The sequence below is a fragment of the Helobdella robusta genome (assembly GCF_000326865.2).
Source record: "Helobdella robusta unplaced genomic scaffold HELROscaffold_8, whole genome shotgun sequence".
Taxonomy (NCBI): Eukaryota; Metazoa; Annelida; class Clitellata; order Rhynchobdellida; family Glossiphoniidae; genus Helobdella; species Helobdella robusta.
In genome coordinates, this window is record NW_008705459.1 from 4,362,014 (window position 1) to 4,378,921 (window position 16,908).

A 16,908-nucleotide genomic window follows, 5' to 3' on the forward strand; every position below is an offset into this window, starting at 1 on the left:
AATTTTGTTATCTATCCGTTTTACTATCTATCTATCTATCCATCCATCCATCTATCTATCCATCCATCCATCCATCCGTCCGTCCATCTATCTATCCATCCATAAATCCATCCATCCATCCATAAATCCATCCATCCATCCATCTATCCATTCATCTATATTTCTATCTATCTGTCTCTATTTCTAGCCATTCATGCGAGTGACAGCGATTGACCACTATGCAAAGAAATCAGAATAATGCGCCATTGTGTCTTTAATTTGTCCTTCTTTTTTATCTTTGGCTCTTTTTGTTTACGTTCTTTATTGTCGCTCATGGCTATTGCATGCGCTCTTTTATTAACTTTTCCTCATTTGATGTTTCTTCGCTTATGTGTGTGTGTGTGCGTGTGTGTGTATGTGTGTGTGTGTATGACAGACGTATGTGAATGTATGTATTGTATGTGTTTGTGCGTGTGTGTGTGCGTGAACAAGAGCGAGGATAAAGATGATTTTTGCTTTCATTGTTTCTACAGTCTAGTTGTTTCTTTTTCTGTGGTTTTGCTCGAGACACAGGAAAGAATACTTTTTAGCTTTTTGTGGTTCCATGTCGTTTTTTAATTGTTATGTTTGTGGTTTATTTTTAAAACCATTCATTTTATTTTTCTTCTTTGGTATTCACTTTCTGTCAGACGCCAAAAATGTTACAACATGCAAGAGAATACATCGAAATAGAGTTAAGTATAAAAGAATAAGGTAATATGTTGAGATAGTTAATAAAATAAAATTATAAAATTGAATAAAGAAAAAAAGAAAGAAATTGGCTTTTTTTGACTGTGTTTTTAGTTTAGATACAAGTATTCAATTGCATACAATTATTTCAATACTTTCGTTTTATTTGTAGTTTAACTCAAAAGAGATGAAATGAGTTAAATGGAGTGTATTATTTAAAAAGCGATAAAGGGCCGGCGAGTAGGTCAAAATTAAACCGGACAGCATCTTGTACTGCTGGGTTAAGCGGCTCTCTTTTGTTTGTTAACAATAATGTAACGTGTCCATGGTTAATATCGCACAGAAATTGTACATTTTTGGTTTGCCGCTCTAAAAAATTTCAATAATTTTAGCAAAATCAGTAATGAGTTGTCTCAATATCTGGAAAGTATTTTTGACTTTGACAACAATTCTAACGTCAACTCATCCACACTTTCTAAAGTTGAAACAAAAATCGTTAAAGCCACCAAATGTTTTTTTTATTAATTTAAACTTAAATTATTGAAATTAAAATTGATTTTATTGAAAACTAATTCAAATTCGTATGCTAGTATTGTGTTGTAAAGACAAGAGGTTAATGTTTATGACACCATTAAATCAGCCGGTGGTGAGGCCATGAATGTCCATGAAAAGCTTGACCAGGGCAGTGAAATTGAAAGGTATGTGGTTTAAATTTGAAAAATCTTTTTCTTTTAACGACAACAGATTTTAACAATAACAATTAATCGTTAAGTTGTGCAAAAATGAGGCAACTCGAAGTCGTTTATTTTTAGAGTCTTGGATCGAAAAATGATAATACATCGATCATATTTATATTTGACTTATGCTTGTTCACGCAGCACTTAACCATGGAATAATATTAATTTAGCCCGCACTCCAGCAGAAGCATGATGTTGAGGATAAGAAAATTATTATAAATCTGAAACGGAAATCTGCAAGATCGCTAGAATTCTTCAATGACGATACAGACCAATAAACTAAAAATAAAACTGTTTCTGCTCAATTTTACGTTGTGCAATAGTAATATTTTAAAAAATATATGTGAGACATCAGGGACCACCATGAAATAAATAACATTAATTTAGTTCTTATTAATATTAATATTATTGGGTCCTTTGTATAGTATAGCAGTGTCTGTCTCATCTTTTTACCGGTTCAAGAAATTCTTCGCGGTTGTTGGTTGGTCCAACTGCGTAGAAAAGTTTGTCTGCTTTTTATCCGCCTATTCCGGTCTCTCAATTTCTTCATTTTAAAAATGGTTAAGAACGTTTATTTAGCACTGTAATGGAAAATTATTTTACGTGGTTTTTTAGGCTTATAAATTCACACACACAAACATACGTACAAACACACACATACATACATACAAACAAACACACACACACACACACATGAATACAATCATAAATACATACATACTTACATACACAATGACATACGCTATGGAAACATACACGTATGCATGGAAGCGATGAATTTTATATAAAGGAAAGTTATGATAATGTCTCGAAAGGTCTCGACAAGCAAGCAATCGTCATAAAGGAACCTATTCTCGATAACATTACATTTGCATAACATAAACATCTACATCAAATCATCATATAAACATATACAGAAACATAAATTATACAACGAATCTTAGCAATCATTTGATAATACTTGGATAGTTTAAAACTCTCTTAACACACACTCCATCCACACTTTGTGTTAATGTATTTATGAATATTTGCTGAGAAAAACATTTTAAAAAAATGTGCGTATAATTATTATTTATATACTTATATACATATATTCGAGTTAGTTCAGATGGTAAGAGCGCCATACTTGAGTTTGTTATAAATGCGTGATAACGTGGTCCAAACGCCGTCTGTTCAAAATCCAAAGACTATCATAAGCCTCGAATGATCCATAGTAGATAGGTACTCGTGATTATGATACGTACAAATGTTTATGAATGTCTTTCTGTGGTGTCAGCGCTGTAGTCTTTTATGTATAAAAAGTTAATTGCTGCTAAGCATTGAAGAACGATATGATAGCAGCTAGCTATGTGATTCTTTGAGGTTGACAAAAAAAATATCCAATGTAAGAACTTGTGTCGTTCTATTTGTTTATTTATTTTAGACAAGCGATTCTAACACAGAAAGCTGCAGAGAATAATTTACTTTTTTTAAATGAATTTGTTAAAAACATTTTCATGACTAAGAGCCGTAAGTTAGAGCCCTGGACAATTTCTAAAGAAATGGAAAAAGAGATTAACGCTGCTGAGATGCGGTTTTTGAGAAGATTTATGAAAATTAGTGGGACCTCTCATACTTCGAATGAAGATGTATTAAAACAGTCCGGTTATGAAAAGAGGAAATTACTACAGATAATCCGACGGGGGCAGTTAAAGTTTTTTGATCACATCATGCGGAATGAAAGAATGGAAAATCTAACAACTACTGGAAAGATTGCAGAGAAAAGAGATCGCTGTCAACAACGAATAACATTCGTGAAGTCCTTGTGTCACTTGTTCAATATCACTCAATTTCAACTACTACAAAGTGTTGAAGATCGCGTTTTGTGGAGGTCGATGGTCGCCAATGTCCTGAAAGGATAAGGCACGTGAAAGAAGAAGAAGAAAAAAAAGGAAAACATTTTCACTTATGCAGAATTTGAAAAATTTTAATTATCATTGTGGTTGCTGTCGTTCCGTGGAGTGATGTGAGCAATTGCTCCCATTACACAAGTCAAACCTCAGCTGAATTCGTTGTGTGGAGATGAAGACTTCAAAATTAAAAAGTATTACAAATAGTTCATGCTACCCTTTAAATGTTGTTTTTTTATATTTAACATTTAAAAATGTTTTTTAATAAAAAATTGTTTCATTGAATTATGTTTTTACTCTATTTATTCATTTATTTGCTCATTCTGATTATATTTATAAAGTCACAATGATAAAAATCAGGTACGATAATCTTTCGTTCCCTATTTTGCAGTGTTGTTAATTTTGTTCATTGAAGTTCTTATTTAACGTCCAGATTTGAATGGAATATAATATTAAATTTAGTGCTGAGAAGCAGAAGCGATTATCCTTCAATCACATTTTTTCGGCATTTTTCAAAAAAGAAAAACTTATTTGAAAAATTGAAATCAATGTAATCATCAACAAAAATTGAAAATTACTTACTATATGATAATAATTAAATTAAAAAAATAAATATTTATAGCATTGTTACATTGCAATAAGTTATCACATCGCACATTTTAAAATAAATACGGAAGAACACAGCTTAAGCGTTTAAATTTCTAGAAAGAAGTTTTTTGTAGGTTGATCTTATTTAAATACCTGATAATAATTAATAATTTATGTTGGGAATATAATTTTTTATTTATCATGTGGATGGTTTAACCATGGATTTAACACCTGACTCGAGCGTAGCCAGGCCAAATAGTGAATTATGCTTGCTTCCTGTGAGCTTAATGCTTTTGAATTCGTGACATCACTGTAGAAGAACCTATCAAAATTCAGATATCAACGTTCGTGAAATTTCAAAGACAACGCCAACGATTTTTTATTGAAATTTTTACGTACTGTCAATTTGAAAGGTTGTCATCAAGTGTTCCTGACATCTGTCGGTAAAATCTGAAGAACCAATTTTGGATCTTCCATAAACATGCTATACCTGGTGACTCAAATTAATAAATGTTTATATATTTTGTAAGTTTGTTGAAATAATTAACTCTCAATAATAATTTGATTGCAGAGAATAAAATTAAATGTCAAATTAAACACACATAAAAGAATTTGTTGGTTGACTGGTATCTTAATTGCTTTGTTAACTGACTAACCAAACAACCGACTCACTAGCTAACTTACTGACACTATAATCATTCTCAAGATCGTCATCTCATCATCCCTCCAACAAAAAAACTTTTGAAACATTGCACGTAGATCCCTTACCAAACAGGTGATGTTAAAAAACATCTACTTCTAACTCCTCTACTCTTACTTTCGGGGCACCTCAGGGTTCTATCCTTGGCCCTCTTCTATTTATACTCTATACTTCTGAACTACTAATATATTACTACTGAACTATTAATAACTTTTCTTTCTCTAGTCAACTATATGCTGATGATTCTTACATTTATACTTCTTTTCCTCCATCTAATCTTAATAGTGTTCTTCATAATTTATCTTTATGTCTTTCTTCAATTATCGCTTGGTCTGACTCTATGTGTCTTAAACTTAATCCTTCTAAGTTTGAATTAATTTGTTTTAATAAATCTAAACACTCTATTACTATTCCTCCTATTATCTTACCTGATTCTAAAACTCTTGATGTCTCTCATAAGTTTCGTAGTCTAGGTTTTATCTTTGATTCTACTATGTCTCTCTCTTCTCAGATTAATAGTGTTGCTAGAAGCTCTTACTTTCATCTACGTAGAATAAAAAAACTTTTGCCTTTTCTTGATGATCTTACTCTTCTCCTTCTTGTTACTTCGTTAGTCTTATCTAGGATTGTTTATTGTAACTCGTTCTACTATGGTCTTCCTGACTCTATACTCTATCCTTTAAGTAAAGCTTTTAACTCTGCTGCTCGTCTAGTTGCTCGTGCCCCTTTCTTTTCTCCATATATCTCCCTATCTTGTTCTCTTGTACTGGCTACCTATAAAATATAGAATAATTTTTAAAATTTGCACGTTCATGTATAAGTCTCAATCTAAATTATTTCCTAAATATTTATCAGATATATTTATTGAACCTAAACGCCCCGGTTTACGATCGTCTTCTTCTCGCTTTTCTTAACTCGTGTTAAACACTCTTTTGCCAAATCTGCTTTTGCTTTTTCTGGTCCTTTTCTCTGGAACTCTCTACCTACTTCCCTGACTACTTCTCCTTCACTTGCGAAGTTCAGAGCGGATCTCAAGACCCATCTGTTTTCAAAATTCATTGAGGAGCGCTGTTGAACATCGCGGGAATAGTGCTTTATAAGCTAATTGATTGATTGATTGATTGATTGATTGGTTGGTTGGTTGATTGATTGATTGATTGATTGATTGATTGATTGATTGATTGATTGATTGATTGATTGATTGATTGATTGATTGATTGATTGATTGATTGATTGATTGATTGATTGATTGATTGATTGATTGATTGATTGATTGATTGATTGATTGATTGATTGATTGATTGATTGATTGATTGATTGATTGATTGATTGATTGATTGATTGATTGATTGATTGATTGATTGATTGATTGATTGATTGATTGATTGATTGATTGATTGATTGATTGATTGATTGATTGATTGATTGATTGATTGATTGATTGATTGATTGATTGATTGATTGATTGATTGATTGATTAATCCGAGATATCTCCTCTCCGTACATATAAAGTGTTGTATGCAATGCATATGTATAAATTTATTACACACACACACACCGAAGATGGTATAGGAATACCGATAAAAGCTATTTTGCTCTATCATGCATAAAACAAACAAAAACTTTGAACAAACTAAAGAAACGTGAAAATGATTAACGATCAACCGTTAGAAAGATCGAAAAGTTAAATTGGAATGGAAATTAACTAACGCCAAACATGCTGTGATTTTCATCAAAAATTATATATATATATATATTTTATATTTTATTACCAACATATATATATTATTACCAACATATATATATATATATATATATATATATATATATATATATGTATATATATATATATATATACACTCACATACACACACGCACATATGTATGCAAACAATAATATTTTGAAAAATAAATTAATATACTGTTCATGCAACCAACTAACTAAGCAATTTACCTTGGGAAACAAAAAAAAATAACAAAACCAGTTATACGCTCTTCATGTATTATATATATATATATATATATATATATATATATATATATATATATGTATATATGTGTGTGTGTGTGTGTGTGTGTGTGAGTGTGTGTAAGTGTGTGTGAGTGTGTGCGTGTGTGTGAGTGTGTGTGTGTGTGTGTGTGTGTGTGTTGGAAGGAGACCATATTTTATACAGTAATGTATGAATTATGAATTCTACCGAATTGTTGGCATTAATCAAAATTTAAATCAAAAGACAAACTTTAAATTGATTAATGCCAACAATTCGGTTGAATTCATACAATACTGTATATGTATATATATATATATATATGTATATATATATATATATTGTGAAATTATTATTTCTGTTTAATTCTTATCTGAGGTTGCGTTGCTTTGTGTTGTTTCGTTCTTACCACCGCTAAGAATAACAACATACTGTTTGTTTTTTTCTTTCATTTTATGAAATAAAATCTGTGAAATGTTATGATCATTATTTCACTATAACAATTTTATTTTATTGTTACGTTGTAACAATAACGTTACGTAGTAAGCAAAACAATAAGTGCACTGCTTAATATTGCTTTACCCCTTTTATGTTGAACTTTTTTTTGGGGTATTATTAGTTGTATCCAATGTTTGATATGGATATCTGGTATATAGATATACATCAAAATAGAATATATACTTATATGTACGTATATATATATATATATATATATATATATATATATATATATATATTGAATACATATATATATATATTTGTATATAGACTTTCATATGTAGAATGTAATATTTAGTCACTACTTTTTCACTTAGGAAAGTTTGGAATTAAAGTTTAGTCTTGAGTTACGGAAAATTATTTACCAAATATTAATTAATTAATATTTTATTAATTAATTAATATTTTATTATGATTACTTGAAATAATTAAAATTATAATATTCAAATATAAACATTAATTATTTATTTATTTGAATAGGTGTCAGAATAGGAATCCGTTGATTGCTGACGCAGGTATGTTAATACAAATTTGTATCATTTACCATTGTATGTATCATATATCGTATCATTTGTACGTTATATCTTTTTGTATCATTTGTATCTTATTCTTTTAGTTGATCTGCAGTTTCCTCCGTAACTTTCCAATGATTTAAAAGAGGGTTAGTCTGCCAGGCTTAATTTAAATGTTTCAATTCGTTTGTATATTTCTTATATATATTTTTTTTGTTTGCTTTGTACGTACAAACCACGCCAGACGTTCCAGTCTGTGCTCCATTTTCATCATAAACGTATTTTTGTAACTCGTCGTATTATCTTTCTACCTTCAATTTTATTGAACTTTTGTAATGTTGCTAACAAATTATTATCACACGTCAGCAACAGCAGCAAGAATGATTGAAAAACTCAAGACGGACTGCAACCTGATGGGGGGTTGCGAGGGAAAGCGCAACAATAGTTGCAAAACTTTCTATTATTTTCCAACACTATTAGTTTTCTTGCTAATAGCAGTTTTGCTGTTTATTTCGTTAACGCCAACCGACGCTCAACAAAAGCAGCAGCCTCAGCGACAACAGCTGCCACAAAAACAAGCACAGCCACAAAAACAACAAATCCTTAGCAAAACTCCAACTGTAAAGGATTTGCCAAAATTTGTACCAGCAAAACCCGCAGCAAAAATTCAACAACCAGTTAAGCAGCAACAAAAACCAAAACCAGCTCCACAACCAATAAAACTACAACAACAACAACAAAAAGTTCAACTTCAGCAAATAAAAAAGCAACCTCCTGCAAAAACATCACCAGCTCAAAAAACCGTCGTCTCAAAATTGCAACAAAAGATTGTGAACAAAATTCCAGAAAAAATTGTTGCTAAAATACAAACTCCTGCAAAGTCCACAAAGCCAACAGCACCGGTAAAGCCCACCGCAGAAAAACCCAAAGTTGTCCAGTCAATCAAAGGCGGTAAACCACCTGTCCCCGTGAAACCATTTCAACCACCCGTCTTCAAAAAAGTTCACATTTTTTTTATAATTATTTGTTTAAGCTTCTAAATTAAAAATGTTTCCTTTCATAACGTCATGCCCTATTGAAACCATAATAGTTTAACCCACTTGCATATATTTAAAAATATGTAGGTCAAAGCAAGAAAACTAACAACCAATCAAATTAAGGATAGCGATAAAGATGGCATTCCGGACTATCTGGAACATTCTCTGAAGGGGATTGACAAGAAGAGAGATACTGATAAGGATGGTGAGTGTGATGATGATGATGTTGAGGCTGATGACAACGATAAAAATAGAAACTATTTTAAAATATTGACTTAATTATAGTGAAGAGATTGTGGTGATAAATTTTAAATGCTGCAAAGTTGATGTCAAAATATAAATAACATTGTTAACAATTACTTACAATGATATCATTACCTAAATTATCAACATGAAAAGTTAATACTTACCTACCATCATCGTAATTTTTGCATTACCTTCATAATCTTTCTTATCGTCATCTTTTTCATCATCATTAGTATCTTTATTGTCATCGTTATTTCTCCTTATCAAATCATCGCCATCATCTTCATCATAATTTTCATATCATTTTTTTCATAATTTTCTCTATAGCGTTTATCAGAGGCATCACCAACCAAACACACAGTGCACGTAAACACTTAAAAACACGTGAATCAAAATCAATATGTTGACGGACGGGGATCTCGAACCCTGTAACTGCAAAACAAGTTCCAGGCACTTTAACCACTCCACTATCGCGCCATTACCGTCACTATCTTCATCCTTTTCTTCATCATCACCTTCACCATCGTTACGACGGTAATCACAATCTATTGATCATGCAATACAGGTAAGCCGGATTACTTAGATGAGGACGATGACAACGATGGGATTCTGGATGAATTCGACCTGGACAAGAATGGAGATGGGATACTGGATAAGTTTCAAGATAAGGATGGAGTGAGTACTGATGAGGATGGTGATTATAATAACAAGGATAATGATATGATGGCAATGATGACTAGAGATAAATATAAATACCATTTTGATGGTAATATCGATAATCGGAATGACAATAATGACGATGATATGGCAATAGTGATGATGATAATGAAGATGATGATGAAGAAGAAGATGATGATGATGATGATGAAGAGGATGATGATGATGATAGCTGCCGAGTTTATGACAACGCCATGCCTGCTACCCCTAAATTGATCCTTAATTTAAAAATTAGCCACGTTGGGAGTATTAGAAATAAGGACTGCAATATTTCATCATTATTATTACTATTATTATTATTATTATTAATAGTAGTTGTAGTAGTAGTAGTAGTAGTAGTAGTAGTAGTAGTTAGTAGCAGCAGCAGTAGTAATTAGTAGAAGCATTATCATTTTTTGGAATAAATTGCTAGTGTTACTAATAATTTTACTGCTGCTTCTACGACAACTGCTGCCACTACTACTGCGGCTACTACTACTACTACTACTACTACTACTAACAATTCTGAAATCAGTAGTAACGGTGATGCTAATTAGTAATAGTAATTACTTAGAAGTAATCGGGTATTTAGACAGCTGCAGAAGAGAGAGAAGTTACGTTACAAATTTTTTTTTAATCTAGGCCTTGCGGTTTTATTGCAATAGGAAGTAAGTAAAAAAGGTAAAAGTGCATTAGTGATAGAATGTTGTATGATGTACATTATTAACCACGTCGTCATCATTGTCGCAGCAACCATCATCGTCGTCGTCATCGTCGCCATGATAAACTTCATCAATAATAAAATCCTAAACGCCGTGCATCACGTGACTAGGATGGCATACCCGATTACCTGGATGATGACGACGATGGTGATGGCATTCCGGATGGCGATGATGAAGACGACGACGATACGGACGGTGATGGGACAAATGATGATAAGGATACTGATGATGATGATGACGGACTTCTGGGTGAGTACTGGTAATGTGTGTGGTTATGGTCTGGTGTGTTGTAGTGCTAATGATAATTGTGAGTACAATGATGATGAAGATAGTGATGATGATGAGGATGGTGATTATGTCGTTAAATAATGATAATGATGCCAATGACTGCTGCAGTTGAGTAAGATTGTTATCATTGTCATTATTATTATTATTATTATTATTATTATTATTATTGCTGCTGTTATTATTATTATTAACATGATTATAATTGGAATAAATAACAACAAAAAACGAAAAAACTTTTCCATCCATGAAGACTTGTAACTTGGAAATAAATGCATACGTGCACTTAACTATAAAAACACAACTTTATGTAAATAAATTTTTACATATATCGTACAAACAAATAAACATTTAAACATACAAAACAGAGTATAGTGTGAATTAACAGATACAGGAAAACTATAACATTTACACGAAAACAAATGCATTTTTATAGAAACGTAAAACTTAAATAAACAAACAAAAACATATATACAATCAAACAAACAATGAAATACATATACATACAATCATACACGCAAACAAACATACACACAAACATATTATACACAGACAAACATACAAACAAATCATACAGCAAACAAACAAAAAACAAACAAACGAATCTTTCAAACTGCCTCTTCTTACATTTGGTTCATCGTTATGTTTTATTTTTAAATTCCAACAGCAATGGTTTGGTGTTCGCGAAAGGTTGTATGGCGTGAAATATACATATCTAATGCATGTGCATACAAATTGTAGAGCTTACAAAGTGTACAACATACAAAGTATACATGTACACAGACATCTATGTTTGTGTTGTGTATGTATTTAGACATGTGGTACATCCTGTATATCTTTTTGTATATTTTTTTGTATATACAAATAATGGATGTTTTGTTTATGCGCTAATGTTTTTGATCACGTACATGTCGATGTTGTTTCGGCTTCACCAGTATCTCACTTATATATTAGTACACAACTCATGCTAGTTTTTATAAATCTCGTCTGCATAGGTTCACTTTTTAGCAGTTAGCAAGCAAGTATATATATATATATATATATATATATATATATATATATATATATATATATATATATGAGTGTGTGTATTTATGTATTTGTGTGTGTTGTGTGTGTGTGTGTATTTGTTTATGTATATGTGTGTGTGTTTGTGTGTGTGCGTGATGTGTGTTTGTATGATAATTACACCTTTGGTAAAGTAAGTACTTATTAATATGCAGAAATATCAATGATTTTACGAAAATAACAATAGTAAATATATGCTGTATCTTGCTGCTTGGCGAATAATTATGATGAAAACGGAAGAATATTCCTTAGAGTAATTTTGTTTTTCTAATTCATTCACCCACTCATCTGCTCATTCATTTATTGGCTTGTTTATTCTTTCATTCATTCATTTATTCATCAATTTTTGGCATTTTGTCCTTCATACAACACCTCCAAGTGAACATTCATCCATCTTTCAATCATTCACTCAATCCATCCATTCTTCAATCACTCTATCTATCCATCCTTCAAGCATTCCACCTATCCATCCTTCCATCCTTCAATCACTCCATCCATCCTTCAATCACTCCATCTATCCATACATCCTTCAATCACTCCATTCATCCATCCTTCAATCACTCCATCTATCCATTCATCCTTCAATTACACCATCCATCCATCCACGAACTAGACTCGCAGGATACAGATGATGACAACAATGGCATTCCAGACTCACTCGAAAAGTCCTTGAAAGGAATCGACTTAACCGTCGATACGGACAACGACGGTATACCCGATTACCTGGATGACGACGACGATAACGATGGCATCCCTGATTATCGGGATCTCGATAAGGACGGAGATGGGCAGGCGGATTCAACACAGGATTCGGATCGAGATGGAATTCCGGATTATTTGGACGCAGATGCCGATGGAAACGGTGTTTTAGACGCCCTACAGCACCGCGATAGTGATGGAGATGGTGTCGTTGATAGTGAAGATGAAGACGACGACGACGATGGTATACCGGACAGAAAAGATAAGGACCGTGATGGCGATGGACTGAATGACGCAACTGTCGATCCGGATTTTCGTGATTCTGACGGTGACGGGATACCAGATTCCCTGGATGACGACGACGATAACGACGGCATTCCCGATCGTGAAGATGACGACGACGATGGCGATGGAATACCCGACTGGCTTGACCTCGATAACCGAGATACGGACGGAGACGGTATTCCTGATTTTCTCGACGATGATGACGACAACGATGGCATACCGGATGACGAGGATGCAGATAAGGATGGGGATGGCATAGAGGATACTTCAGATCCGGATTTTATAGATACGGACAAAGATGGCATACCGGATTATTATGATGACGACGACGACAATGACGGTATTCCCGATATTGACGATACTGATGATGACAATGATGGCATACCGGACTGGCTAGACTTAAATGACAGGTCTGTAAAACTGGAGCGTTAATTGTAAAAAAATTATTTTTAAAAATTCATTTTACTTTAAATTTCCATTTTTATAGTTAACAAATTTCATTGAAATTCACTTCAAAATTTTTATACAACTAATATTATATACTATCACCACCAAAATAGGCATATTTATAAGAAGCAATTTTTAAAACCCAACAATAACCACTAAAAATTTCCGAAAAACAGAGACACGGACAGCGATGGCATAAAAGATCGATACGATCCAGATGACGATAATGACGGTATAATCGACAAATATGATTTGGACTCGGACGGCGACAGCATCCCCGATATATATGATCCCGATCAGGTGGATACCGACGGAGATGGAATACCGGATTCGCTAGATAAAGACGATGATAATGACGGCATTCCGGATTATCTCGATCCAGACGATAATAATAATGGTTATTTTGTAAAATTTTTATGATGAATTAAATCAATTTTAAGTTCACTGTTTTGTAATTTTAAACAAAAGTTTAAAAAATTTAGCAAGCAAAAAGGTACGTATTATTAATAAACCTACGAAACTGTTTGCTAGCCTGTAATAAATATAAACACTTAAACAGGCATCCCAGATCTGCTGGAAGTGCATCTGAGTCTGGTAGACAAGTCACGTGACACTGACAACGACGGAATACCGGACTATCTCGATCCCGACGATGATAACGATGGTATACCGGATTTCAAAGGTACCAAATAAAAATTCAAACAATTTCATTTTTCCTTTTGAATATGCTTCCAATTATATAAATAAAGGCACAGGCATATGCAGATTAAAATTTGAATATAAAATTGAAAAATTATTTGTTTGTAAGTAAACCTGGTAATATAAATATAGTTAATATTATTCAAGGAATTAAATAATATAATGAATAATAATGAAATATGATGACCTACTTGTTTAACGCAGACGCAGACGATAACAACGACGGCATAGATGATAAACTGCAAGACACAGATGGAGATGGCATGCCGGACTGGCTAGACGGTGACGACGATAACGATTCGATACCGGATTTACTTGATATTGATACCCGAGATACTGACAGCGATGGCATACCGGATATTTTAGATAGGGACGACGATAATGATGGTCTGGTAGATGAAGATGATGACGACGACGATAATGATGGTATTCCTGATCATCTTGATCCGGATCATAAGGATACCGATGGGGATGGTATTCCAGATTGGTTAGACAAGGATGATGATAACGATGGAATACCGGACGTTTTGGACCCAGATGCTGATGGGGATGGCCAACTAGACATATTCGATCCGGACCGTAGAGATACCGACGGAGATGGAATACCAGATTATAGAGACTACGATGACGATAACGATGGCATTCCAGATTCTCGTGATCCGGATATAGATGGAGACGGAATACCAAACAAATTCGATCCAGATACCAGAGATACCGACAATGACGGAGTGCCAGATTGGCTCGATTTGGATGATGACAATGATGGTATACCCGACTCAAAAGATAAGGATTCCGATGGAGATGGAATTCCTGATAAAGACGATATCGATTTCAAGGACACCGACAACGACGGCATCCCGGATTGGCTGGATTCTGATGACGACAACGATGGTATTCCCGATCAATTTGATGATGACGACGATGGGGATGGAGTGCTTGACATTTTCGATTCCGATTTTATTGACACTGACCACGACGGAATTCCAGATTCAGTCGATACGGACAAAGATGGAGACGGTAGATCCGATATCGATTCGGACGGTGATGGGATACCGGATGATGAAGACGATGATGATGATAACGACGGAATTCCCGATGACTTAGAAGCAGATGAAGATAATGACGGCATCCCGGACTATCTAGATGATGACGACGACAACGATGGCATACCGGATGAGCTAGATGACGATAAACTCCACCCACAGCCGAAACAAAAATTAAGGGTAAGTTTTTTTTTTATTTTTAGTCTCTATATTTTAGCAATTTTGAAAGTTTTATAAAGAAATTTTTGCTTAGGTATTTTTTAATGAAATTATCTGCCTCACAAAAGCCAGCAATAACCCTGGTTTACATTTCATTCCAATTTCTAGAAGAAAACTGAACTTTGAAAAATTTTCTTCGCGAAGAGCTCGATATTTTATGAAGAAATGAAATCAAATAGGAACAAAGGTATTGTAAACAATGCAATATCTTTCAATAAAATGATTATTTAAATGTAATTGTTAGTCATTTGTACGTAGCCCAACATCTGTGTGGAAATAAATTAAATAAGTTTTATAATATTTGATTCAAGTAAGTTAGCAAATGATGTTAAAGTATTGTAATAATTAAAGTTCATGATTCAATTTTGCTTTAAGTTTTATCAATTATCCGCCAATAAAAGTTAAATTATTTTTTTAAATCAACTTTTTTAATTAGCGTCTCATGTTTTATTTCGATTTTTTAGATAATAATTTGTTCTTACTTAAATTATTATTCATTTCGAAATTTCATTTTATTTATTTCGTAAAAATAATAATAATTTTTACACCTTTTTGTTATTCGCAATGGTCTTTCATTCAATTAACGTTAAACAATATAATTCATTAAAGTGATTGATTTTGAAAAAAATTTAATAAAAAAAACTGCGTTTGTGGAGTCACTTGTTTATAGAATTTAATCGAAATGTATTAACATGAAATTAGATAGAGTAAAGATTTGCCAACCAACCAACAAACCTACCTACCTACCTACTACCTATCTACCTACCTACCTACCTACCTACCTACCTACCTACCTACCTACCTACCTACCTACCTAAATACCTACCTACCTACCTAAATACCTAAATACCTACATACATACGTACATGTTGAGCAATTCCTTGAGGTTGAACCGGGGTAAAACTCAGATGCTTCCTGTCGGTACATGGCAGCAGTTGTGAAGACTTAATATAAACTCGGTTGAAGTTGGTGACGTTAAAGTATCATTTGCTTCTACAGCCTTGAATTTGGGGGTATGGTTGGATAGCAGGCTCTCAATGAAAGATCAAATAAAGTCGCTATCAATTGCAAGTATGATGCATTTCAGAAAATTGTACAAGATTCGACACTATTTGAACAGATCTGGCATGGAAACACTGGTACATGCTTTTATTACATCCAGATTAGATTATTGTAACAGTTTATACTTTAAAATACCTGACAAGTCAATAGCTGTACTTCAGTCTATTCAAAATCGAGCTGCAAAACTTGTCACGAAAAATCTTAAGTTCGATCACGTGACTCCAATCTTGAATGACCTACACTGGCTAAAAATTGAAATAAGAATAATTTTCAAAATTGCTGTCTTAACGTTTCGGTCATTACATGGTTTAGCACCATAGTATTTGGCAGAAATGTTCATCAGAAAAACATCTGTGTTGGGTTCGCAGTTGAGATCAAATGACATGAACCTCCTGGTTGTGCCGACAACGAATTTACAGACCGGATCACGCAATATTGCTGTTGCTGGACCGGTGGTTTGGAACAGTCTACCGGCGTTTCTAAGAAGACCAGATTTATCATTGTTTTTGCTTAAAAAGGAGCTGAAGACTCATTTAACAATGTCTTTGTTTTCGTTTCATTAATGTTTGGTTTGTTCATTTATTTTAGGGAGCGCTTTTGAGATCTTTTTCTTGTAATTAGCGCTGTACAAATTGATTTGTAATAATAATAATAATACCTACCTACCTACATCTACATGTCTGCCTGCCTGTCTACCTCTACCTACCTACTTACCAACCCACCTACCTACCTACCTACCTACCTATCAACCCACCTACCTACCTACCTACCTACCTACCT

The 16,908-nt window shown here is 33.3% G+C and overlaps 2 protein-coding genes across 2 annotated transcripts; both read left to right on the forward strand.

Annotated features, from left to right (window-relative positions):
* Positions 1–2,986: 2,986 nt before the first annotated feature.
* Positions 2,987–3,346, forward strand: HELRODRAFT_165753 (hypothetical protein; the record flags this gene model as incomplete). Its single annotated transcript, XM_009032266.1, has 1 exon — positions 2,987–3,346. One exon carries the CDS (start codon positions 2,987–2,989, stop codon positions 3,344–3,346), a length of 360 nt encoding a protein of 119 aa, XP_009030514.1.
* A 9,605-nt stretch (positions 3,347–12,951) lies between these two features.
* On the forward strand, positions 12,952–15,700 carry HELRODRAFT_189773 (hypothetical protein). Its single transcript, XM_009032267.1, has 5 exons — positions 12,952–13,068; positions 13,282–13,502; positions 13,665–13,787; positions 14,009–15,027; positions 15,175–15,700. The coding sequence occupies exons 4-5, from the start codon at positions 14,068–14,070 to the stop codon at positions 15,190–15,192; spliced, it is 978 nt and encodes a 325-aa protein (XP_009030515.1). The 5' UTR covers positions 12,952–13,068; positions 13,282–13,502; positions 13,665–13,787; positions 14,009–14,067; the 3' UTR covers positions 15,193–15,700.
* The last annotated feature ends 1,208 nt before the right edge of the window (positions 15,701–16,908 follow it).